Raw genomic sequence first — 27579 nt, forward strand, 5'->3', positions numbered from 1 at the left:
TGTCTACCCTCCTTTTCTTCCCCCCGCCTGCTTGCTCTTTCCCCTTTAAATACTGAAGTTCCCCAAATCCTCTTTGGGAAAAGCATGGGACAGGTCCTCCGGTGACTGGTGTTTCTTTTTCCCGGGCACGTCCTCAACCTTGGCAAAATAAACCTCTAAAGGATTGAGTGCTGCCTCAGTCACATTTTCATTTACACTTTCAACCTTTTCTGACTTCATCCTCTAGGGTATTTCTTTCATGCACATGTGAAAAATCAAACTCTACAAAGCAGCTGTTCATTCCCTTGAATCCTGACACTTAAATAACATCACAACTAAGAGAGCTGCTTTCTCAGGACAGCCATTCAAAACCACAAGACTTCAGAGGTAAGAAAGCAGGGAGAACACAACGCTAAATTTCTTGGAAAATTTTTTTATTCTTCTTGCCAACATTTCTTTTGACATTTTATTACTTAATTATGTGATATTAAGAAACAATTTGGTTGCACATTATTTTCAAAAAGCAGTAAGAAAGTAGATGTTGAGAAAGAAAGAGGTCCATAGGTTTTTCAATAAAACATTAGAAACATTATAAAAAACAAGACTCCCATTACATAGAAATACATGATCAAAGATCAGACTAACACACATTCAAACAGGCTTGGTTCGAAATAGAGCTCTCCATTTCTTTCAGATGAGCCTTTTTTTAGGCTCTTTCAGAAGCACTTCATAATGAACAGAGGTCTTGCCAGCTCATTTCATTAGTGGAGAAGCAAAGGTATGATGGCAGATTTATGAGAAGATGGAAATAAGGTCTGAGGATATGGCTTGAACTCTGAGACCAATTATCTTTGCGTTATTCAGGCCAGGATGTAAGCTTAGAGAGGATCGAGGCAAACCACGAAGGGAAGCGGGTGCAGGACAATGCCCATTACAGGCTTTACCACAAACTCCAAATCAATCTTCTGGCCCCACTTCGCAAGGTTGAAAAGTTAAATGAGGAAGGAGCCTGCATTGTTCGTAATATAACACAATACTTTCACTTTCTCTGATTTTTTAAGGTGCAGCTCTTCAAGAATTTCATTTTAAAAAATCATCTGTAAGGGAAGAAAAACATGCATTTAATTCAAAGACTGATTTTTTTTTTTTTTTTTTTTTTTGAGATGGAGTCTTACTCTGTTTCCCAGGCTGGGTGGTGTGATCTCAGCTCACTGCAAACTCCACCTCCTGGGTTCAAGCAATTTTCCTGCCTCAGCGTCTGAGTAGCTGGGATTTTGGGTGCCCGCCACCACACCTGGCTAACAGTTTTTTCTAGTTTTAGTAGAGATGGGGTTTCACCAGGTTGGCCAGGGTGGTCTTGAACTCCTGACCCCAAGTGATCCACCTGCCTCTGCCTCCCAAAGTGCTGAGATTACAGGCATGAGCCACTATGCCCGGCCGAAGATTGGTTTTCATACAAACGATTCCAAATAAAATATCTAATGATGACAATCTGACACAAATGACAATGCCAGACGCTTGTCAGAAAATATTATATATGTATACATTTTAAGGATGTTACCATCCTCTGTGAGAAATACCAGCACACACCCACCTCCCCACATCTCCCCAAAACAACAGTAACAACAAACCTTTCACAGCACGGATGAACTCGCTCTTCTGCTGACTTACTTTCGACTTGGGTTTCTGATCCTACTTATGTACTTGTCTGGGCTACCGGCGCTCATTACCGTAGTATAAATTGTGAGGCTGAAAATAATGAGAGGAAATTTTATGTACACATAATTTTCTCTAATATGCCAGAGACGGAAGAAAATGACCAAGTGCTTCCCTAACACCTGGGATCTGGGACAAGGCCCTTTATGCCAGAATATTTTAATTCTGTGAATCAAGAGGTCAAAGTGCTCTTTCCTCCTATTTTGACAACACTGTGGAAGGCCAAGTTGGAACTTAAAACTCAGACTTAATCAGCTGTGTGTGGTGGTGCCTGAAATCCCAGTTACTAGGGAGGCTGAGGCAGGAGAATTGCTTGAACTTGGGAGGCGGAGGTTGCACTGAGCCGAGATTGCGCCACTGCACTCCAGCCTGGGCAACAGAGTGAGACTGTGTCTCATAAAAAATAAATAAATAAAATCTCAGACTCCTCAGAGCTCTACCCCAAGGCAGTGGGGGAGACCAAGCCTGGGCCCTCACCCCTGGCTCTGTCCTACCCCCAAGGGCCTTACTTGCATACATGTGACATCATCGCCTTCACATTCCCCAGCAAGCACCTACCCCTGTGCTCTCCCTCAGTGGCCGTGCACCACCATCAGGAGAATACCACCCAGGGAAGAGGAAAACACAAACCCTGGAAGTGGAGGTGGGGCTGTTCAGGCTGAGAATTACAGGGTCCTGGGTACTTGGGCAGACTCTAGGTGGGCAAATGCCCTTGGTCCAGCAGATTCCTTACACCATGGTTCGGGGGGTGGTATCACAACTAGAGGAATTCCAGAAGAGGGCCTCTAAAGCTCCAGGATCAAGGCACCTGCCCCACCCCTCCACCTTGCCCAGACCTAAGGATGAAAAGTATAGTGTCATTGATTCCACATTCCATATAGGAAGAGACCTAAACAACTTGAGCACATGTGCCCACATGCACACACACTTGTCTTGGAATCCAACTGAGGTGCATGTGCAAAATATCGGAGCTGGGTTGTTCAGAAACAGGCAGAATTAGTAGCACTGGGTCCACAGCTAAATCATACACTCAGTTAAAGATAGCACTATGAGCAAGTGCAGAGCTCGTCCAAGGGTAATGGAGGTTCCCTGAACAGGACCTTAGCTGCTCGTTTACTTTAGTCATGGTTCTATTCTCCATCACTGTTTTAGTATTTTCCCTGCTGATGAGCCACAGCAGAGGATGGAGTTGTATTGGAGGTGGGTGTAATTCTGTAGCACAGCACAAGGGAGCAGCATAGAGCTAACTGCCTTTGCAGACTACTTTTTTGTTGTTTTTCTGTTTTCTTTTTCTTACAGTTACACTCATTTCTATTAACCTCACACAACTGAACAGCCTCGGTTGAGGTTAATCATTACACATAAAGGGCCTGAGAGTCAGAAGTCTGTGTTAATTCTGGCTCCATGGTGATTGTTACTTAAATGCAGTTTCTCTTGAGTTTTCAAGTATACAACAGAGAAAAACACTACTTGGTGAACTGTGTATAATTTCTAACAATTGTATTTTGACCAAACCATTTCAGAAACCATTTCAACATTCACAGCTGTTAACTCAATAATCCTACTTCTGGGAATTCAGTCAAGGGAAATAATCTGAAAGTAAGCAGGGGAGAGGCAAACGAATATGTTTATTTCAGAGTTTTAATAAAGGAAGATATAACAACTGGAGAATGCTTAACTCAATTATAATACAGACAATTGGCCACTGCCACCATGTAAAATTATAAGGGCTGTTCAAAGCAGATAAAATGCTTCGTTTTATTAAAATAAATTTAACTATTTATTATAATGCTAATTTTTAAAAGATATATTCATCACTTTTTTTTTTTTTTTTTTTTTTAGATGGAGTGTCCCTCTGTCACCCAGGCTGGAGTGCCATTTTGGCTCACTGCAACCTCCATCTCCTGGATTCAAGCGATTCTCCTGCCTCAGCCTCCCGAGTAGCTGGGCTTACAGGCATGCACCACGATGCCCAGCTAATTTTTGTATTTTTAGTAGAGACTAGGTTTCATCATGTTGGCCAGGCTGGTCTCGAACTCCTGACCTCAAGTGATCCACCCGCCTTGGCTTCCCAAAGTGCTAGGATTACAGGTGTGAGGCACTGCGCCCAGACAGATCTATTCATCACTTCCATAATTACCTAAAAAAACTGTAAGAACACAAAAATAGTTTATTAACCCCTATTTAGAAAATGACTATTAAAAGGGCAAAACTGTGCCCCGCTATGAAGGGTACAGTCAGTAGTGCATTGGAGCTGGCTCCTACAGGCTGCTGAGGGCCAATTCTTAAATATGCAGGAAGTGTATGAGCCAACTGTAAGCTTGAAATCAGCCATGTGGGAGTATTCACACCATGGAAATCAACAAATGCTACAAATTTGGGAATTTTTTTGTTGGTCCCTTCCCACACAAAGAGCTGGCTTACTAGCAGACCACTGGGTATGCTTTGTTACCCAAATAGCTCACTTGTTTGAGTAGCAGAATACTAATTAGTTTTCTTTTCTTTTTCTTTTTTTTTTTTTTTTTTTTTTGAGAGAGAGTCTCGCTCTGTTGCCCAGGCTAGAGTGCCGTGGCATGATCTCAGCTCACTTGCAGCCTCGACCTCCCAGGTTCAAGTGATTCTCCACATGCTGCCTCCCAAGTACCTGTGATTACAGGCATGCACCGTCATGCCTGGCTGATTTTTGTATTTTTCGTAGAGACAGGGTTTCATTATGTTGGCCAGGCTGGTCTCGAACTCCTGACCTCAAGTGATCCACCCGCCTCGGCCTCCCAAAGTGCTGGGATCACAGGTGTGAGCCACCACGCCAGGCCTGCTTTCACTTAAAAAAAAAAAAAAAAAAGTATGTGGATAAAAATCCTAGACTATAGACTAGAGAAACCATTGCACACAGAATGCTGCTATCAAGGGTACAGGCTAAAAAAGAACATTAACTTAGTGAATTGTCAGTGGAACAAGGAACAGCATCAGAGATAGTGGAAATTCCTCGGGAAGATAAAAGAAAACCAAAGGTATTCAGAGTTTATTTCTAAGGAGCTCCTAACGGGTGAAGGCTGTCCACAGCTACCTGACTGAGTTAGGAGGAACACCTCACTGCCGGCATATTTCAAATGTAGGAATCAAGAGGTCAGCCAGTCAAAGTGTTTTTCCTCCTAGTTTGACAACACTATGGCAGGCCAAGTGTGAATGTAAAATTCCCAGAGCTGGCCAGGCATGGTGGCTCATGCCTGTAATCCTAGCACTTTGTGGAGGCCGAGGCAGGCAGATAATGAGGTCAGGAGATTGAGACCATCCTGGCTAACACGGTGAAATGCTGTCTCTACTAAAAAAATACAAAAAATTAGCCGGGCGTGGTGGCGGGCATCTGCACTCCCAGCTACTTGGGAGGCCGAGGCAGGAGAATGGTGTGAACCTAGGAGGCAGAGCTTGCAGTGAGCTGAGATTGAGCCACTGCGCTCCAGCCTGGGGGACACAGGAGACTCCAAAAAAAAAAAAAAAAAAAAATTCCCAGAGCCTCCTTCAGGGTCACTCTATTCTCTTTACCTTTGGATTTCTTCATGGACTTCTCACCTGATTTATATTTGTTGATCACCCCCCACCCCCACCCCACCCATGTTAGTCCCGTGAGAGCAGAGACTTTGTTTTGCTCGCTGCTGTACCCACAGGAGCGCCCCCACAGCCTGGTTACGGGAGCCCTCAGATCCTTGCTGAGCCAAAGAGTGCGTGAGTGAGTTCACTGTTCTGCAGTGATGTGTGAACAGACATGTTTAACAAGTCACTTACTTGTTACAAACTGGAACCACCGACAAAACCTGCATAGGAAAAAGTCATATTATATAGAAGATTACATGGTAGAAGAAACACACAAAGAATATCTACGGAGGGCCAGGTGCAGTGACTCAGGCCTGTAATCCCAGCACTTTGGGAAGCTGATGTGGGAGGACCGTTCAAGCCCAGCAGTTCAAGACCAGCCAGGGCAACATAGAGAGACCCTGTCTCTACTAAAAAAGAAAAAAAAAAGGATGTCTGTAGAAAGAACATAGCCACTCTTTAGTGTATCTTGAGGTGATAGTTATAGACTTTTTTTTTGAGACAGAGTCTTGCTGTTTCATCCAGGCTAGAGTGCAGTGGCATGATCTTGGCTCATTGCAACCTCCACCTATGGGTTCAACCGATTCTCCTGCCTCAGCCTTCCGAGTAGCTGGGATTACAGGCACACACCACCATGCCTGGCTAATTTCTACATTTTTAGTAGAGACAGGGTTTCACCATGTTGGCCAGGCTGGTCTCCAAGTCCTGACCTCAAGTGATCCTCCTGTCTTGACCTCCCAAACTGCTGGGATTATAGGTGTGAGCCACTGCACCCGGCCTGACTTTTTAATTCTTTCTCTTTTTTTCTTTTAAACAATGAACGTATATTACAACTATGCCTTTTTCTTTTTAACATAAAGAAAAACTTTGGTGAAGATGGACATTTTAACTTATATAGAAGCAAGTTCAGAAAATGGCATATAACTTTTTTTTTTTTTTTTTTTTGAGACGGAGTCTTGCTCTGTCACCCAGGCTGGAGTGCAGTGGCACGATCTCGGCTCACTGCAAGCTCCGCCTCCCAAGTTCACACCATTCTCCTGCCACAGCCTCCTGAGTAGCTGGGACCACAGGTGCCGGCCACCACACCCGGCTAATTTTTTGTATTTTTAGTAGAGATGGGGTTTCACCGTGTTAGCCAGGATGGTCTCGATCTCCTGACCTCGTGATCTGCCCGCCTTGGCCTCCCAAAGTGCTGGGATTACAGGCGTGAGCCACCACTTTTAATAAATGATTTCAACCAAATAAAATTTTTACACTAACATTTTCACCTACCAGAGGATTTCACGGAGTTTTTCATATTCACTATTAACAAAACACCAAACATCCTGGGTAAGCGCGACACTGTGACACAAGTTACCTGGAAAAGTGCCTCCAGGCTGAGGTTTGCTTGTCCCGTAGCATTAAGGGCCTTGATGGCAGGTGTTCTGTAAGGACAATGGTCGAAGGTCACTTGGCATTTCAACAAGCACTGAAGCCCGTCAGCTGTCATTTTTATGAGGCACAATGCAAGCTCTAGTCTCATTATCTCCCTTTCTCCAAAACAGATTCTGGCCCCAAGCCTGTTTCCTGCTGAGGCCCAGCTCACCATGGTGGAATTCATCCAGCAGCTGGGACGGTTGGCACCATCTGCTCAAGAAAGCTGGGATGATGAAAATGTGTGGCTGCAGAACTGAACAGTGGCCAAACTTGTGGGGCAGTAAAGCCAAGGCAATGTATATAGCTACCTGCACTTTGGAACTGTGCTGACTTATAATTATAGAATGTTTACAACTTGAAGGGACAATAAAAACCCTTGACTGGTTTATTATTTAAATAAGGGAAATAATTTCCTTCTAAAAATATCTTGCCTAGAAGACCATGAACCTGGCCCTTTGCTTTCATTTTACAGATGGGTAAACAGAGGCCCGAGAGCCACCCAGTGAGTCATTAGCAGAGCTGGTGGTGGGCTCTAGGGCTCCTGACCCTGAGACCCTCCCAACACCCGCCCAGCTGCTGAGAGGTTCTGCCCATTGCTTTCCTCCACACAACACTCCCTTCCCGGCCAAGACACTGGTGAAGGGGCCCAGGTACATTTTCTGGGAGAGGATGGCACCCGTAGGTCTTGCCGGTTCCTGTGACAGAATGGGCATATTCTCCTGACCACAAGAAAACACTGCAAACCAGAAAGCACGTAGCAGCCTACCTCCGGTCATCTCGCTTGGGTGCTGGCTTCCAGTGGTCATAATTTGTCTCAACTCGGAACCACCTACAACAGAGCACATCATCTTGTCTTATCCACAACAATTTACGACATAGCAAAGGAGACATATGAACAAATTTTAAATACCCTTCATTCCACCAATTTAAAAACATGATTATTTGATACAGAATGACCAGAACTTTCGGTTCTACTTACACTCCATTCAAAGGATCTAGAGGCCAAATGTCTGCGGGGCCATCTCTGTTCCTCGTGATGACCACCCCCTCCTGGGGGGAGGTGCCACCAACAATGTAATAAACATCAGCAATGAGGGGAGTCTTGGCCAACTTGCCAACAGCTGCTTCGAAGTTTTCTGACTCATTCAGGGTCTGAACAAAAAGAAGAACTTGCATGAGCAACCTCACCTGCAGCTGGGTCCGCACCAGATGATGCAAAAATGATCCAAAGCACATTCTCCTGATATGCTGTGTCATGACTATCACCTTGATCTGCTCTGACCTTATCCTCTTGTCATTAGGACTCCTAAGACGGGAGAAATGTCAGCTTCAAAGGGGGTGCCAGGAGCAGCAGAAATTTCTGACAGGAGGAGAGAACTGTTGACAATTCCTAGGCCTGGCTCAGAAAACATGGGCTGTGTGCTCTCCAGGCAGATCGCCCTCACAAAGGACTCATCATGCTTCTTCATTCATGTATTATTTCAACAGGGTTTTCTGGAATACCTACTCTGTGCCAGGCACTGTGCTGGTGTGGGGATAGAGCAGTGAATGAGTCGACTGGTCCTATTCTCCCCAAACCTCTGAGGAAGACAGAAAAGTCAACAGCCAATGGTGACAGTGTAATGAGTGTTCACATAGGAGAAGATGCTATGGATGTCACCGTAGGGGACCCATCCTCACCAAAGGCAGTGGAAGAAGTACTTCAGGGAAGCATCACATGAATTGAAGCCAAAGAGACAAACACAAGTGAGTGGTGAAAGTGGTGGTTGCAGGGTGAGGAGTGGCAGTGGGGAGGAGGGTTCTAGTTCGATGGACTAGACTGGCAAAGGCTTGGGGATGAAAGAGCATGCACTACATTAGGGCCCTGAGCTTAATAGGTGTTCAGACACCCCGAGGGCCCAGGAAGACTTCCAAAGGCCTGTGGCAAGGATACTTAAGGGGATCACTCCCCAAATCTTCAGATTCCATATGGGCTCCTTCCCAGAGCTGATCTGCTCAAGAATATCCTTCGGTGGAGGGCCTGCTCTTCCTGTCTCCACCTTCACAACCATTCTGCTGCCATGTTTTAAAGGAAGTACATTGTATGCTCACCCATCCTGGATATTGCCAGGGCACACTGTCAAGGGTGGAGGTGGTGATAGAGTCAAACAAAAGAACAATTCAAGATATTGGTGTCTGCAAACGCTCCATCATTCAGCACCATAAACCCTAACAGCAATAAGTATAAGGCAAGAAAACTCTACAAAACCCATGGCAGGGCTTTGTAGAGTTTTCTTGCCTTATACTTAGCTACTCAGGGAGCTGAGGTGGGAGAATTGCTTGAACCCAGGAAGTGAAGGTTGCAGTGAGCCGAGATTGCGCCGCTGCACTCCAGCCTGGGCGACAGAGTAAGACCCTGTCTCCAAAAAAAAAAAAAAAAAAAAAAGAAAGAAATGATCTGTCCTAACTTGTTTGACTGTAGGTCATATGATCCCTTTCCAGAGAGGATCCTGCCCTGTACCCAGAAAAAGGAAATGTATGGTCAGAGAGGCCAAGAAGAATCTAGACAGACAGGCCTAGCTGGGTTTCCCCACTCCATTTATTAGCACTGGATCTACCTTTTTGTCTAATCATATTTCTACATGGCATTCCATACTTTGTTAAACCTAAGCATAAAACTGGACAATGTCCCCTGTATCTCTGGGTCTTCATTCTGAAGACTCCTATGTCATGTACATGTTAAATAAATTTGTATGCCTTTTCTCCAATTAATCTGCCTTTTGTGAGTTGACTTTTCAGTGAACCTTCAGAGGGCAAAGAGGAAATTTTCCCCAGGCCTTTGCAGAGGTAATAGGAGTGATGAAATATGAGTTTGCTTATGTTGCCTATACCATCCCCCAACTACCATAAAATTCATTGCCTCTAACCTGTGACAACAAAGCAAAAGAACATCAATAAAAAATAATGAAGGCAGTGGTGACTTATTTTACCCAGGTGACAAAGTCAGGGAGTGCAAATGCCTCATCCATCTCAGGAAATGGAGGAAATGGGCAGTGACTGCTAATAGACATGGGGGTTCTTTCTTCTTTCTTTCCTTTTTTTTTTTTTTTAGTCTAGGTCCCAGAGGTTTCTTTTGTTATTTTATTTATTTACTTCTTTTCAGACATGGGGTCTCAATATGTTGTCTATTGGACCTGAACTCCTGGGCAGAAGGGATCCTCCCACCTCAGCCTCCTGAGTGTCTGGGCCTGCAGGCGAGCACCATCACACCCAGCAGATTCATCCTTACCAGAGAACACAGCAACCTCAGCATAAGGATTTTTTTCTCTTTCCTTACCAGAACTTTTACCTTTTTGATACAGGAGATAGAAATAATTTTTTTTTTTTTTTTTGAGACGGAGTCTTGCTCTGTCGCCCGGGCTGGAGTGCAGTGGCCGGATCTCAGCTCACTGCAAGCTCCGCCTCCCGGGTTTACGCCATTCTCCTGCCTCAGCCTCCCAAGTAGCTGGGACTACAGGCGCCCGCCACTTCGCCCGGCTAGTTTTTTGTATTTTTTAGTAGAGATGGGGTTTCACTGTGTTAGCCAGGATGGTCTCGATCTCCTGACCTCGTGATCCACCCGTCTCGGCCTCCCAAAGTGCTGGGATTACAGGCTTGAGCCACCACGCCTGACCAGAAATAAATTATTTAGGCAGATAGGGTAAAAGAGTCCTTGGCAAGGCTTCCTTTCTAACAAAAAGTAGCCCAAGAAGTTCTTCTTTTCTAACAAAGAGCAGCCTGAAAAGTGGAGCTGCAAACATAGACATAAGCAAGCTGGAAGCTTGCACAGGTGGATGCCGGCAGCTGTGCCAACAGAAAAGGGCTACCTGGGGGCCAGGCATGTTCAACATGGAGGCTCCATCTTCCCTGCTTTTTTCTTTTTCTTTTTTTTGAGACAGAGTCTTGCTGTGTTGCCCAGGCTGGAGTGCCGTGGTGCGATCTCGGCTCACTGCAACCTCTGCCTCCTGAATTCAAGTGATTCTCCTGCCTCAGCCACCCAAGAGGGGGATTACAGGCACCCGCCACTACACCCTGCTAATTTTTGTATTTTTAGTAGAGACGAGGTTTCACCAACTCCTGACCTCAGGTGATCCACCCGCCTCGGCCTCCTAAAGTTCTGGGATTACGGGTGTGAGCCACCGCGCCCGGCCCATCTTCCCTTTTCTTTGTCACCATGTGTACAGTAAGGAAGCAGGCAACATGGCACCAGCCAGGTAGAGAATTCATCTGCATAATAAAAGATTAGGGTGGGGGCAGACAGCTTTTCGTGCCCTATGCAAATGGCACATCTGGTCCAAACAATCTTTCCTGCCCTATGTAAATCAGACACCGCCTCCTCAAGCTCATCCATAAAACCTCCTGCATTTCCCCGTGGAAGCGGCAACTCATTTTTTTGGGACCTCTCTTGCTGCAGAGAGCTCTTCTCTTTCTTTCGCCTATTAAACTTCCACTCTTAACCTCACTCTGGTGTGTCCGCATTCTAGTTTTCTGTGGCCCTGTGACAACAAATCTCAGGTATCACCCCGGACAAAGATGCCATTTCATTTTCACTTAAAGGAAGCACCTTACAGCTTCTTTTTGTCATACCCAAGTTGCCGGCATCTCTATTCTTGCACTTTGTGGCAAATTATGCAGTACGATAAGGGTTCCTTGAACACAAGCACTGAGATGCGGTGACAGTCTGATAGTTGAGACAGTTACTAGGTGACTGATTTCATCCCACTATTCAGAATATTGTGCAATTTAAAAACGATGAATTATTTCTGGAATTTTCCATTTCATATTTCTGGACCACAGTTGACTGTGGGTAACAGAAACCAAGAATAAGGGGAGACTACTGTAGATGTGGCCTGGAACCCAGCACATTTTAATAGGTTCTTGTAGAGCAGATGTTCCTTTTATTGTGTGCATAGCTACCTTCTAACGCATTTGCTTTGCTAGTTTGGATATTTGCAAATGGAGATTTTAAAAGGAAAGTACATCTGTCTCTGTAGAAGAGCATAATATTATCTCCTTTCTCAATCAGCTATTGTGGAAAGCTCTGGCCTATGACAAAGATTCTCTCCTTGACCGAACTCTAACCAGGCTCCTCTGAGCCCTCTTCTCTATTACACCTTGACCCTGGCTTATAAAGACTCGAACAAATACTAATAGTTTCTAACAGCTCAAGGCCACGTCTCTCAGATGACTAGGCCCCCTTAAAGTGCCTGTCTGAGAAAACTTCAGGCTGTCAAAAGAATTTGACATTTGTTCCAGCCAACAGCTGAAGGTGGGGCCCCTGTCTCCCTGGTTCTGTGGGAGGGTAAGAGCAAAACTTCTTTTCCTTTTTTTTTTTTTTGAAACGGAGTTTCACTCTTATTGACCAGGCTGGAGTGCAGTGGCGCGATCTCGGCTCACTGTAAGCTCCACCTCCCAGGTTCATGCTATTCTCCTGCCTCAACTCAGCCTCCCGAATAGCTGGGACTACAGGCGCCCGCCATCACGCCCGGCTAATTTTTTTGTAGTTTAAGTAGAGACAGGGTTTCACTGTGTTAGCCAGGATGGTCTCGATCTCCTCACCTCAAGATCTGCCCGCCTTGGCCTCCCAAAGTGCTGGGATTACAGGTGCGAGCCACCATGCCTAGCCTGGAGCGTAACTTCTAAGTTCTAGTTAGCAAACTCAAACTGGTTTCACATGAACCAACCCCTCCTTTCCACTTTTCACTTTTCTGATTCTCCTAAGCTCCTGTTCCCTCACCTCCTTTTAAAATACCCATCACCTCTGCACAAACTAAAGTTGAACTCAGTTCACATTGGACTCTTCCTTACTGCAATAGCTTACAGTATACTGTAATACTGATTACAATCTGTCCTTACCACTTTAACTAGTGTCTAGCTTTATCTTTGGCATTTATCAAAAAGGTTTATATGTACTTTGCAAACATTTAGATGCTTCTTCTTTTAAGGAGCTCCTTACATTAAAAGCAACATTGTTAAATGACAAAGAACAGTTTAGAAGGTGGAAGTGGAGTTAAGGAGGGCTCCACATTAAATATACTCACAGCGCGGATCAGCCAGCTGACCGGAATGTGTCTCTGAAACAGGGCAGCGATAGCATTCTCCCACCACCAGCCTTTATCTGCCAAGTTGAGTATATATGTTATATATGTGTGTGTGTGTGTGTATATACACACATGCAACAGATATGTCATTTTAGCAAGGGAATATAGAGAGATATTCACTCAAGTTTTGAAAGCAGAATCTTTTGTACCAGGATACAATGATAATTATGTTAAAGGAAATAATTCTATTAATTACACCAGACAAAATAAAATTATGTAGCTGTCAAGGGTAGTGTCTTAATAAATATTAGGAAGAACATAGAGAACGTGAATCTTCCACACCTGTGATTTGTGCTCACATTTAAAAAAAATACAAATTTGCAATCATTTCCCAAAATTACTTTTGGACAACTTTTAAAAGTCTGTTAGGGGATTCATTGCCAAACAAAAGTTTTCATTCAAGGATAAGTAATGGCAATACGAGAAAAAAATGGACAAACTGAATTTCACAAAAAATTTTAAAAATTATGTGCATTAAAAGACAGTATCGGCCAGGCACGGTGACTCACGCCTGTAATCCCAGCACTTTGGGAGGCCGAGGTGGGCGAATCCCCTGAGGTCAGGAGTTCAAGACCAGCCTCACCAACATGGTGAAACCCTGTCTCTACTACAAATACAAAAATTAGCCGAGCATGGTGGCAGGAGCCTGTAATCCCAGCTACTCGGGAGGCTGAGGCAGGAGAATTGCTTGAACCCGGGAGGCAGAGGTTGCAGTGAGCCAAGATCGGGCCACTGCACTCCAACCTGGGTGACAAAGCGAGACTCTTGTCTCAAAAAAAAAAAAAGACGGTATCAACAGAGTAAAAGGCAGTTCACAGATTGAGAGAAAATATTTGCAACAATAAGGGATTAATATCCAGAGTATTTAGAGAACTCCTAAAACTCAATAAAACAAACATTCCAATTAAAAAATGGGCAAAGGACCAGATGTGTTGGCTCACGCCTATAATCCCAACACTTTGGGAGGACCAGGTGGGAGAAGTGCTTGAGCCCAGGAGTTTTAGACCAGCCTGGGGAAAATAATGAAACCCATCTCTACAAAAAATTTAAAAATTGCCAGGCATGGTGGCACATGCCTGTAGTCCCAGCTTCTGGGGAGGCTGAGGCAGGAGGATTGCTTGAGCGCTGTTGGTCAAGGCTGCAGTGAGCTGTGATTGAGTCACTGCACTTCAGCCTGAGTGACAGAGTGAGACTGTCTCAAAACAAAACAAAAGAAATGGGCAAAGGACTTGAATAGACATTTCTCCAAAGAAGATATACAAATGGCCAGTAAGCACATGAAAAGATATTCCATATCATTAATCATTAGAGAAATGCAATGAAAACTACAATGAGATGCCACCTCACACCCAGTAAGATGACGACTATTGGCCAGGTATAGTGGCTCATGCCTGTAATCCCAGCACTTTGGGAGACCAAGGTGGGCGGATCACTTGTGCCCAGGAGTTTTAGATCACCCTGGGCAACATGGCAAAACCCTACCTTTACAAAAATTACAAAAATTAGCCAGGCATGATGCCACATGCCTATAGTCCCAGCTACTCAGAAGGCTGAGGTGGGAGGATAACTTGAGCCTAGGAGATTGAGGCTGCAGTCAGCCAAGATCCCACCACTGTACTCCAGCCTGGGTAATAGAGTAAGACTCTTAAGAAAACAAAGAAAAAGAAAAAGAAAAACAAAAACAAAAACAAAAAACAGGCCTTGTGTAGTGGCTCTGGCTCATTCCTGTAATCCCAGCACTTTGGGAAGCCGAGGTAGGAGGACTGCATGAGCTCAGGAGTTTGAGACCAGCCTGGGTAATATAGTGTGACTTTGTTTCTACTGAAAAAAAAAAATTTTTTTTTTTAAATTTTTTTAACAACCCCCCGCCAAAAAATAGCTAGAATTTGACTGTTTCTAGTTTAAAGAAAAGACAAATATTTAAAGTAACACATATCACAATCAGATCATGCATACATGATCGTGCGTTTATGAATGTGTGATTTGAGACAGTGAGACTGTCTCAAAACAAAAAAACAAACAAAAAACTGAGCAAAGGATTTGAATAGACATTTCTCCAAAGAAGATATATAAATGGCTAGTAAGCATATGAAAATATATTCCATATCATTAATCATTAAGAGAAATAAAAATGTGATTTGTATTTCTCTGTGATTATATGAATTTAACACATCACATGTACTCCCAAAATATGCACATGTAATGTGTATCAATAACAAAAGTAATTTTTAAAAAACCCACTCTAGCAATTTTGAAATATATAATACATGATTGTTAACTGTAGTCACCTTGCTGTGTGGATCACCAGAACTTATTCCTCCTGTCTAACTGAAACTTTGTACCCTTTGACCATTTCCCTTTTTCCCCAGTGCATAGCAACTACCATTCTACTCTGCTTCTATGAGTTCAAACTTGGAGATTCCACATATAAGTGAAATCATGCGATATCTGTCACAATAGGTTTTACGCAGGGGAACAACCTGACCGTTCTAGTTGCTGGGTAGGGAAAGAATTATAGGAAGGTAAAAATAGTAGCAAGGAGATCAGGTGGGTTGATCAGGCAGTACAGGTGTGACGGGGGCTAGCTCAGCAGTGGAGGTAGAGAGAATGGACAGGTACAGTCTAGTTCTGCTGTCAGAGCTGATAAGACTTAGGGAGTGAGAAAATGTAGAAGAAATACATTAGGATAAATAACTGTTTACTGTGGACACTGATATATACTCAATCATCATCTTCCCGGTAAAGCAGAGAAGAATAAACAACCACATTGGCCGGGAGCTGTGGTTCACACCTGTAATCCCAGCACTTTGGGAGGCCAAGGTGGGTGGATCACCTGAGGTTCAGAGTTTGAGATCAGCCTGGCCAACATGGCGAAAACCCATCTCTACCAAAAATACAAAAATTAGCTGGGCATGGTGGCACGTCTTGTAATCCCAGCTACTCAGGAAGCTGAGGCATGAGAATTGCTTGAGCCCGGGAGTTAGAGGTTGCAGTGAGCCAAGATCGCCCACTGCACTCTAGCCTGGGCGACAGGGCAAAATTGTCTCAAAAACCAAAACCAAACCCAAACCAAACCAAACCAAACAAAAACCGAAAAAACAACACCATGAAGTCAATCAGGGTTCATCAGATGAGCAACACTAAACTTTAAGATACTCCTTGTATATATCCTTCTCCTTGATTCAGCTGCACACTGAGGACAGACACAGAGCTCACTTATCTCTAGGTTTCCCACATACTGTGGAACTAAATGGTGTTCCCCTGAGATCTGGGGAATGGCAGTGGGAATGTCAATGAACAGAGCAATTGGGTCAGGACTCAGGAGAGCAATCTGAGAACTTCCTCTCCCACTACTAGCTGTCATTTCGTCTCACAGCCTATGTCCTTCTCTGCCTAACCAATGGAGTTAAAAATAACAGCCCTGCCTAACAGGACTGTTGTGAGGGTCTAAGAAGAAGACATGTGAAGATGTGCATGGTAAACCAGAAAGTGCTTTACAAATGTTGCTTGTATAACAGCATCATATATCCCCTAGATTATCACAGTAGTTTCCAAATGGTCTTCTGCTTCCGTCTTAACCTAACACAATCCAATCTCTACAGAGCAGCAAAAGTAATAGTTAAAAATATAAGCCGGGCGCGGTGGCTCACGCCTGTAATCCCAGCACTTTGGGAGGCCGAGGCGGGCGGATCACAAGGTCAGGAGATCGAGACCATCCTGGCTAACACGGTGAAACCCCGTCTCTACTAAAAATACAAAAAAAACTAGCCGGGCGTGGTGGCGGGCGCCTGTAGTCCCAGCTACTCAGGAGGCTGAGGCAGGAGAACGGCATGATCCCGGGAGGCGGAGCTTGCAGTGAGCCGAGATCGCGCCACTGCACTCCAGCCAGGGGTACAGAGAGAGACTCCATCTCAAAAATAAAAATAAAAAAATAAAAATAAAAAATAAATAACATCTGTTCACTCCCTGGCCTACAATCCCCCTACAGCTTCCATTATGCTTAAAATCCATACTCTTCACTGTGGCCCTGCACCATGCCCTCAGCCTCTTCTTCACTTCTAATGTCACTACCCACTTACTCCATGCTATAACCACACTGACTTTCTTTGGCTTCTGAAATCCACCAAGCTTATTATTACTACCTACGGCCTTCGTCCTTGCGGTAAGTCCACCAGAAATGGTCTTTCCCTGGCTTCTGTAGAACAAGCTCCTGGATCACATGGATCAGGCCTTCTCTGACCCTCTGACCTGTACGAACCACTCCACCTCCTCCTTCACTCTCTATCACAGCTTCCTATTTTGCTTTCTTTGCAGCACTTATTGCTACCTGAAATCATCTTCATTGCTTCCACACATAGTGTCTATTTTCCCCCACTAGGATGGAAGTCCCTGCCACATAGTGGGTGTTCTGTATGTTCTGTTGGGTAAGTGAAGGAAGTGCTTGGATAGAACTGAACAATAATGTAGCTAAAATTACAGAGGAGTTTGTTTTGATTACCTCGTTCATCACCAGAAACTGTAAACTTGTGTGGGCTCTGGCCAGTCCATAATCCTACATAGCCAATAAAAGTAGTTCCTGTGAATGCAATCTGAAATCAAGAGATACATGGATCATTTCACCATTCCAGTCAAATACACTGAAATTATCTGTTTTGCCCCACAGTTTTCTGGATTTTTTAAAAATAATTCCAACAAAATAGAATAAAACTCTGAAATAGCCTTCTAAGACAGAGGTTCTTAACCTTAAGCTGGGGTGGGGGGCATGGTCCATAGATAGATTTTAGTAGATTTGTGACCTTGGATGGGAAAAAAAAAAAGATGCATCTTTATTTTCACTAACCTCCAACTGAAATTTAATTCCTTCTGTAACGAACGCATGCAACAAATCACGCAATCATAGTGGTGCCTATAATTCTGTCACTAGTAGAAATCATAGGGTTTTTCACATACACAATGTTGGCTGCAGATATTTTGAAACACTGTCCATAATTTACTACTTTGAAATCATGGTAGTTATTAGACTCACTGCTAAACCTTACTATTTAATGTGTTAAGAAAAAGTATAACATTGAAATGGATGTTTTCAACACAACTGATTTTCTTTGTAATCACACACATTTATTATGTATTTATAAAACATTATTCACCAAAGGGGTACACAAAGCAGGTTAAGAAGCCCCATCCTAGAAGTAGCAAGTGGAGTTTTACTTTAAAACTTGTTTTGAAGCTGGGCGCAGCGGCTCACACCTGTAATCCCAGCACTTTTGGAGGCCGAGGTGGGTGGAACGCCTGAGGTCGTGAGTTCAAGACCAGCCTGACCAACATGGAGAAACCCTGACCCTGCTAAAAATACAAAATTAGCTGGGCATGGTGGGGCATGCCTGCAATCCCAGCTACTAGAGTGGCTGAGGCAGGGGAATCGCTTGAACCTGGGAGGTGGAGGTTGTGGTGAACTGAAATAGCGCCATCGCACTCTAGCCTGGGCAACAAGAGCAAAACTCTGTCTCAAAATAAAATAAAATAAAACTTGTTTTGATTTGATTATAAGAGATAAATATCACATATTTTATAAACTCTGTGACGTTAGGAGAAACAAGTGGGACTGTTCACCAATAATAATCATGTTTAAATTTTAAATATTTAAAAATCTTTTTACATAGCTCTTTCATTTAATCCTCACAACTATCCCATGAATTACAGGCATCACCCCCACTTTAAATTAAGGTCACGAGCTCCAGTGATTGCAAGGTACCACTATGTAACCTGCAGGAGAAAAATCAAACTCTATATGTCACCGAGGCTGGAGTGCAATGGTGCAATCACAATTCACTGCGGCCTCAACCTCCTGGGCTCAAGCGATCCTCCCACCTCAGTTTTCCAAGTGGCTGGGACCACAGGCGCATGCCACCAAACCTGACATATATGTATACACACACAAACACACATATATACATATATATATATATATTTTTTGGTTTTCCTAGAGACAGGGTCTCCCTGTGTGGCCCAGGCTGGTCTCAAACTCCTGGGCTCAAGCAATCCTTCTGTATTGGCTTCTCAAAGTGCTGGGATTACAGGTATGAGCCACCACAGCTAGCCATTATCAGTTATTTCTGATACCACATTTTATTTTTCAAAGAAGTACTTTGGCCAGGCATGGTGGCTCACGCCTGTAATCCCAGCACTTTGGGAGGCCGAGGCAGGCAGATCACTTGAGGCCAGGAATTTGAGACCAGCCTGGCCAACATGGTGAAACCCCATCTCTACCAAAAATACAAAAATTAGCTGGCTGTGGTGGCGTGCACCTGTAGTCCCAGCTACTCGGGAGGCTAAGGCAGGAGAATCGCTTGAACCCAGGAGGTAGAGGTTGCGGTGAGCTGAGATGGCACCATTGCACTCCAGCTTGTGACAGAGCAAGACTCTGTCTCAAAAAAAAAAAAAAAAGTACTTAAAACAGTATCTGACTCATACTGTTTGATAAAAGTTAACTAATACTGTTATGTTTTAAGAAATAGTCCTAGATTGATATTTTCCTTAGAAAAATTAGGTCAGTAATGTTTTTCATTTAATTATTTATTTTTGCCTTATCTGCTTATAAAAATAATTTAAGGTGGCTGAATTACAAGGGAGAATGCAGTGGCCTTAGTTTTATAAATGACCTCAGCCCTCAGACTTACTGAGGGCCTCCATGAATGCCTCATCTCCACGGATGGTGGTAAAGCAGAAATAAGTCTACCTTACTACTCAAGCCCTTACAAATGTAATTACGTGGAAAATAAAAAGTAATTATATGGCCACCTCATTTGCATGACACTGTGACCCTCAGGGTCACTCTTGAAGGGCTGAGAAAATTGAAGTTATGAGATCAAAAATCACATCATAGTTCTCAATTACCATACATAATGATAAATAATTTCGAGATATAATTTGTAAGATATTTTATCTTGCAGCTCTGAAAATCTGTCTTTACTTCTGTTTGTACCTCCCAATTGTTTCTGCCTAGTCAGTTGACATAAACAAACCCTTAGCAGGGAATTTTAAGTTATTTTAAGTTACAGTCTGATTGCCTGGTGCAGTGGCTCAAACCTGTAATCTCAGCATTTTGGGAGGCCAAGGCGGGCGGATTATCTGAGCTCAGGAGTTCAAGACTAGCCAACATAGTGAAACCCCATCTCTACTAAAAATACAAAAATTAGCCGGGTGTGGTAGCGCCCTCTGTAGTCCCAGCTATTTGGGAGGCTGAGGCAGGAGAATTGCTTGAACCCGGGAGGCAGAGGTTGCAGTGAGCCAAGATTGCGCCACTGCACCCCAGCCTGGGCGATAGAGTGAGACTCTGTCTCAAAAATAAAAACAGTAAAAATAATAATAATAATAACAATAATAATAATTTACAGTCTAATGAAGGCTGAGCTTTGACAACGAAAACTATCAGTAGGCCCAATGCCTGGGTTCTGGCCCTACCTCTGCCATGTCTCTGCCTTGTGATTTGGGGCAAGTCAGTCTCTGTGAAGTTAGGCCCCCTCATCTAGAAAGAAAAGATAAAAATGTTGACTGATGCCTGCTTCGCAGGGCTGCTGGGGGGATCGAATGAGGTCCTGTGTATGACAGTACTTTTGCTCTTGTTGTTGTTGAGATGAGTCTCACTCTGTCACTGGGCTAGAGTGCAGTGGTGCGATCTCAGCTCACTGCAACCTCCGCCTCCCAGGTTCAAGCGATTCCCCTGCCTCAGCCTCCTAAGTAGCTGGGATTACAGGTACCCACCAAAATGCCCAGCTAATTTTTTTTTTTTTGTAGTTTTAGTAGAGACGGGGTTTCACCACATTGGCCAGGCTGGTCTTGAACTCCTGACCTAGTGATTCGCCCACCTTGGCCTCCCAAAGTGTTGCGATTACAGGCGTGAGCCACTGTGCCCGGCCGAAAATACTTCTAAGATTACAAACACTAGACAAGAATGAGAGATGAATTATTTTGTGGATAACCTGTTCTTAATTTCATAAAACAATTTCTTGGCCATGAGTCCTCCATAGAAAAGCAATACCCAAGAGTAAACTGTCTACATTCAGTAACAGTCACCTAAGTACTGACGGTAAAGCTACCTCTACAGAATATTTCTCTACAGATTATTTCATGGGAACTCCAGGAAAAACAAAAACAAAAGAAGAAACAACTATTAGAGTGAGTTTCAGAACAGCTGAAATAATTTATTTTCATTGCATTTATTCCTTTATCTCTTTATAAGAGTATTAGCTCATTATAGAATACTGGAGAAAAAACATGAATAAATAATAAATAATATTATCCCATCATTCAGTAATAAAACAATATTTAGCAGATTTCCTTTGAGAATTTATTATGCATTTATATTATCGTTACCACTTAAAATCATTTTCAAACTAATTCAGCTAGAAAACAAATTATTAATAGTGGTGAAATAAAGAAATGGGACTGGAAAGGAGAAACTTTTACTTAAAATATTTCTGTACTGTTTGAATTTTTTATGAAAAAAAGTGTTTGTAAAAGCAGATGACTGAGTAGTTAGTAAATGAGTTTTTAGTATTTGTGAATCAACCCCTAAATGCAAAGAACAAAGGGAATACAGTCCTTATCCTTTCAGCCAAAATCTGGCTCTTGCACACTGTATTCTGTTTTACGGCAAAACATGCTTTGTGTACTCAATGAGCATTGATTAATTCTGTCTCTCTAAATGTTTACACAGTTACAACAGTATATAGTAGATTATAGTTTTTAAAGGGACCATGCTATAAACAAAAAATCTAAGTATAATTTTTTAAAGATCATACACAAGAAAGTGGTGTGGGTCAATCGTACTTGCAGAATGAAGGACCATTTATTATTTGGCTACAACTTTACATAGACTATTTCATTTAACATTTATAACTATCTCAGTAAAGTAGTTACGCACCTCCATGAGTTGTAGTCTGCAAAATTAGAGAATGAGTAATTTCTCAGGTTCACAAAGGAAGTACAGTAATTGATAGAATCAAGATTCAAACCTGGGACTGTCAGATCCCAAAGTTGAGTGTTCCTAGTTATTGCACTACCCAGCCCCTCATATTCCAGAAGCAGCCTGGGCATGGGAAAGCAGAGGAAAGAGTTGACTCTGCATAAGTGGATGATTGATCACTCTCTAAAAGAGATTTCCCTATGGAAAACTAGGTGACCTCTTTAAGTAGACACGCAATAATAAATAATAAATGACCGTCCTTCCTATAAGCATAATTGATGTAAACCTCTCTTCTGCCTTTGTTTTTCCAGGGGTGTGATTTTTCTGTGTCTTATACTGATAACGCACGTAAGTTAGCAGGCCATTCAAATGACTGCTAACTTGAGTTTGCAAATCTTTCTGATTTATTATCTTATACGGTATGGACTATACCTGCCCATTCTTTAAGAATTGCACATCCACGGTCAACTTGCGTAAGACATTCCCAAAAGGATAATCCAGATTCCGACCATGGTAAATGTGACCTCTGGAGTCTTGAGCCACAATACTGGTGCAGAATCTGAGAAAAGGGAAAAGTCCAACATGAATGAATAAGACAAATAAGAAAAAAAAGGAAAAGGAGTTTTTCATTTGTAAAACAAATCCTCAAAGTAAAACAGTTTTTCTTCCTTATGACTGACATATGTGCTATAATGCTTGTAAGAATATAGATTAACAATTCAAGATGAAAAACACAACTGGATACAACTTATCTGTGCTCATTCAGTGTTTCTCGGGTGTTTGCCCTTAGCACACATGCAGGGAATCATAAGCATAGTGAGTGAGAATTTCATCCTCAGTCTAAATCTGCAGTGAAACTAACCCATCCTGGGCTCAGGAGACCTGTGAACTCTGCTTTTTCCTCTGCTTGGCAGCATGTATTCTATTTAACACATGATTCAAAGCCAGCTCAAGCTCACCTCTCCACATATTAATTCCTCAGAGCAAATAAAGTAACACTAAACCATTGTTTCACAAATGTTTCATTTTGTCCCCTTGGGAAAATGGCTGGCTCTTAAGGGACTTGGCACTTTTCCTGTCTCCCAGCTCCTTGCACAGAGATCATAATTTTTAAAAAGGGGGAATCTCTATGAACAGAAGTTCATAGAGAGAAAAAGAGGAGGAGGCTTGTTAAGTATCCATATTCTCTGAGAATACTTAACGGTACATGAAAAAATATTATGTATTTATAATAAATATTTATAAAATATTTATATACAGTGTGTCCAATACCAGGGAAAAAATATATATATCCACATGAACAAAACTGAGAGAAAAGATCCTGGAGGGTTTTTCTGGTCATTTTTTAATAACAGGATGGTGGTTAGCTTTGTTTTTTTACTTTTCTACATTTACTGATTTTCTACAATGATTATATGTTACTTTTATAATTGGGGGAAAAAGTGTTACTTTTTGTTTGTTTGTTTAAAGGCGGAAACTTGGGCCAGGCACCAGAAGGGTGACTCAGGCCTGTAATCCCAGCACTTTGGGAGGCCAAGGTGGGTGGATTATGTGGTCACGAGTTTGAGACCAGCCTGGCCAACATAGTGAAACCCCGTCTCTACTAAAAATATAAAAATTAGCCGCGCATGGTGGCGCATGCCTGTAGTCCCAGCTACTTGGGAGGCTGAGGGAGCAGAATCACTTGAACCCGGGAGGCAGAGGTTGTGGTGAGCCAAGATCACGCCACTGCACTCCAGCCTGAGCAACAGAGTAAGACTCCATCTCAAAAATAAACAAAATAAAATAAAATAAAGATGGAACCTTGGTCAGTTTTAATTCCCTCCAAGGTTTCTGTTATTTATTTATTTATTTTATTATTATTATTTTTTTGAGTCTCTGTCACCCAGGCTGGAATGCAGTGATACAATCTCAGCTCACTGCAGCCTTGACTTCCCAGGCTCAAGTGATCCTCCCATTTCAGCTTCCTGCGTACTGGGACCACAGGTACAAGCCACCACATCTGGCTAATTTTGTGGTATTTTTTGTAGAGACAAGGTTTTACCATGTTGCCCAGGCTGGTATCAAACTCCTGGGCTCAACAGATCCTGGTATCGAACTCCTGGGCTCAAGAGATCCATCCACCTCATCCTCCCAAAATGCTGGGAATGCAGGCATGAGCCACTGTGCCCAGCCTCCCTCCAACGTTTCTGAGTTTAACTTCAAAGAGTTCAGGTCAGGGAGAGAACTGGTAAGACATGGGGAGTACTAAAGCAGAGTTTGTAGAATCTCTCTCAAAGGCGATTTTTCAAAATTGGCAAGATAACAATACTTTCATATCAGGCCCAAATGTTGTGGTGTGATGTAGCAGTGCACAAGCACGGGAGACAAATGAGGAAACAGACTCTGCTTTGAGAGGCACTGTAGCGAACTGGAGATCCCCATGCTTCTAGCACTCACCAGCCACCTGACTTCCAGCAAGGTGGCCCCTCTGAGGCTTGGTTTCCACATCACAAAACAGATGATACCATCTTCCCCACGGGGCTGTGTTCATGAAGTACCTGGCACCCAGTAGGCTCAATAAAGGGTAGCTAGTAGTATTCTAATTCAAGAAGGCTTACTTCCAACATGAGAAGAAAGCATTTCCTTTGTTAATGCTAGTGGAATTGAATGGTGCTTTCTATTAGGCAATTCTATAAATACCTTAGTATCAAATCCAAAAGTTAGAATGTTTTTACTGGAACTTTTGCTTTAATCTGTTTGAATATAGTAACTCCAACAGATGAGGGTAAAAATGATTCGTGATTTTTCATTGAGAAAGCCGTAAGTTAAAAATAGGAAAAAGTTGGAGGTAGGAGAGGAAGGTGGTAAAATTATAATAACTTAGTTCAACTGAAAGGCATGTTATTTAGCAGGCCTGTGTCTTTTCTGTGCCTGAAAGCATTTCCTGAAGAGGAAGGCAGTCCCAGTGCTTTTTAGCTTACTCTGCCTAGGTGTTCTGGGAAAATGCCTGGGCCAGTAAAGTTTCATTATTCCAAGATCTTTTCTACCCCCATCATCTTTAGGCAGCAAGAAGCTCTAAGTATGTACAAGAGGTTACGAGATGAAGCTAGTCTGGTGGCAAAATAATAAGTATTAAAGGGAGAAACCAAGTCAAAACCTCCCTTTATTCCAGAACCTGTTGCTGAGCCCATAAATCTTTAGTGGTCCCCTGCACTTTGCCTGGGATCAACCACACACTCCATGTTGCTTTCACTTCTGGGTGCACTTTTTTCTTTTTCTTTTTGATACAGAATCCTGCTTTGTCACCCAGGCTGGAGTGCAATGGCGCTATCTCAGCTCACTGCAACCTCTGCCTCCTGGGTTCAAGTGATTCTCCTGCCTGAGCCTCCCGAGTAGCTGGGATTACCCGTCACCACGCTTGGGTAAGTTTTTTGTATTAATAGTAGAGACAGGGTTTCACCATGTTGGCCAGGCTGGTCTTGAACTCCTGACCTCAGGTGATTCACCTGCCTCAGCCTCCCAAAGTGCTGGGATTACAGGCATGAGCCACCGCGCCCAGCCTGGGTGCACATTTTATCATGCCCACTTCCTGGTCCAAACACTGGCTGGCCCTATTAGAGCAGTGTTCCCTGTCGCCCCAGCCCTGGTGGACACAGACACTTCAGCCATGACACACATGAAAAGAGAAATGCAGGGCGACAAATACAAGCAGAGATGAGCCACTGCCAGTATAGAGATGGAAGGCCACTGAGTTAACTAAAGGGTCCAGATGAGAGGAGGCTTAGTTTCAAAAACTTCCTGGAAAAGTACGTTTTGAGCAGAATTTTTTTTTTTTTTTTGAAACAGAGTCTCCCACTGTTGCCAGGGCTGGTGTGCAGTGGTGCGATCGCGGCTTCCTGCAACCTCTGCCTCCCGGATTCAAGTGATTTTCCTGCCTCAACCTCGTAAGTAGCTAGGATTACAGGCGCCCGCCACCACGCCCGGCTAATTTTTTGTGTTTTTCGTAGACGGGGTTTCACTATGTTGGCCAGGCTGGTCTTGAACTCCTAACCTCGTGATCTGCCCACCTTGGCCTCCCAAAGTGCTGGGATTACAGGCGTGAGCCACCTCGCCCGGCCTTTGAGCAGAATTTTAAAAGTAGGATGCTACCTGGATTGGGGGAGAGAAAACCCCGGGCTACCGGTAGAGGGAAAGTTCAATGCTGAGTCGAAGTTGCTTTCCCTCTCGAAGCCTACGATCTGCAGCTCAGATTTACCCAGAGAGGCAACGAGGAAGCACTGTAAGTTTCTGGGCAAGCAGGCACCACCCTGTTTTTATCACACGGAAAACATGTTTCCTGCCGCTAGCCTGTGTCAGGAGGCCCCAGCAAGTCCCGCGTTACTCCGCACCGGCTTGGGGCACTCACGCGGAGGACTCGTAGGCCAGGTTGACCAGGAGGCAGTCCGCCAGGCTGAGGTTCAGGAAGTCACACATGCCGCGGATCTCGCCGGTGAAGGGCTGGGGCAGGAAGCGCTCCAGCTCCAGGACCACTTTTCCGATCAACACGTGCACCCACTTGGGGACTCTATCCCTAGAAGAGAAGAGCACGAGGGCGTCTGACCTGCTCAGAGGTCGGCGGCGTGACTTCTTGTGCACTGAGAGCGGGGCTACACATCCTTAGGGCGTGAACTGTCAGGGCCACGGCTACCCAGACAGTGGACCGCCCAGGCGCCGCGTCACTCAATCTGCAGCCTCCCGGGGGTGGGGGGGAGGGGCGAGGAGGGGCAGAGGGTGGAAGCTGGGCGGGGGGCAGGGAGGGGAGGCGGCGGGGAAGAAAACTCGGAGATGGGGAGGGCGAGTGAGGCTGGTCCCAAAGGGCCAAGCTTGGAAGGCCTGTGAGGCCCGCAAGGAAGGCGCGGCTGCCCCTCTTCGGTAGCAGTGCAGCCCAGGCGACAAGTCGCGTCCCACGCTGACCCAGAATGGCTCAAGGACTGGCGTGCCACGGGTGACACCGAACTTGAAAGCCAAACCTGCTGCGCTGGATTCTCCCCAACCCCGGCACTGCTCAGGCGGCAGCCAAAGCCAGTTCTCCAAGGGTGGCGGGGAGTAAAGCGTCCCGGTTTAAAGCACTCTGAGCAGCGCGCGTTTGACTCCGAACCGCACCCCCAGCGTACCCGCAGACCCTGTCCAGGGCCCCAGCTCACCCGATGACTTGCGCCATCGCTGCGCGCACCAAGTCCAAGTCGTAGTGCCGCAGCACTGGCAGCCAGCGCAGCTCGGGGGCCGCATCCAGGCTCACGTTGAAGCGCGGTGCTGCTGGGGGTGAGGCGGCGGACAGTCCGGCCTCGGCCAGCAGCAGCAGCAGCAGCAGGGGCAGAAGCCCCGGGCGCGCCTCCGGGTCTACTGTCCGCATGGCTCCGGCTCCTGCGGCCGCAACTCGGAGAGCTGCAGCCGCTGTCGGAGCCCGGGTAAGCCGTGGAGGAGGAGGACCTGGGGCGGGGCCGCTGGAGGTGGGGCCCGCGCACGACCCGCCCGCCCCTGTCACCGGCGAGCCGGAGAGGCGACACCTCCCGTCCCCGCAGCGCATCCACTGTCCCGCCCCGACGCCGCGTGCTGGGATTACAGGCGTGATAGCCAAAGTGCTGGGATTACAGGCGTGATAGCCCAGCCTCTCCGTCAGGCCTGGACGTCCCCGACCGCGGGGACGCTAAGGGCTGAGGCTGCCAGCAGCCGGCTTTTCACCAACTCCCGGTTCCAGCGCACTTGCTTGGGCCGGAAGAGTGTAGGATGCGGTCGGGAGAGGCTTTACGATTTTCAGCAGCGGAAAGGTGT

At 44.6% G+C, this 27579-nt stretch overlaps 1 protein-coding gene across 1 annotated transcript; it reads right to left on the reverse strand.

Moving 5' to 3' along the window:
* Nucleotides 1-390: 390 nt before the first annotated feature.
* NAAA (N-acylethanolamine acid amidase) lies at nt 391-27246 on the reverse strand. Its single transcript, XM_007998924.3, has 11 exons — nt 26952-27246; nt 26174-26338; nt 22219-22345; nt 17320-17410; nt 12762-12838; nt 7682-7854; nt 7469-7531; nt 6644-6710; nt 5479-5507; nt 1611-1728; nt 391-1076 (listed from the first exon to the last, which is right to left on the reverse strand). Exons 1-10 carry the CDS (start codon nt 27158-27160, stop codon nt 1647-1649), a joined length of 1083 nt encoding a protein of 360 aa, XP_007997115.2. The 5' UTR covers nt 27161-27246; the 3' UTR covers nt 391-1076; nt 1611-1646.
* Between the last annotated feature and the right edge of the window lie 333 nt (nt 27247-27579).

Source organism: Chlorocebus sabaeus, chromosome 7 (assembly GCF_047675955.1).
Source record: "Chlorocebus sabaeus isolate Y175 chromosome 7, mChlSab1.0.hap1, whole genome shotgun sequence".
Taxonomy (NCBI): domain Eukaryota; kingdom Metazoa; phylum Chordata; class Mammalia; order Primates; family Cercopithecidae; genus Chlorocebus; species Chlorocebus sabaeus.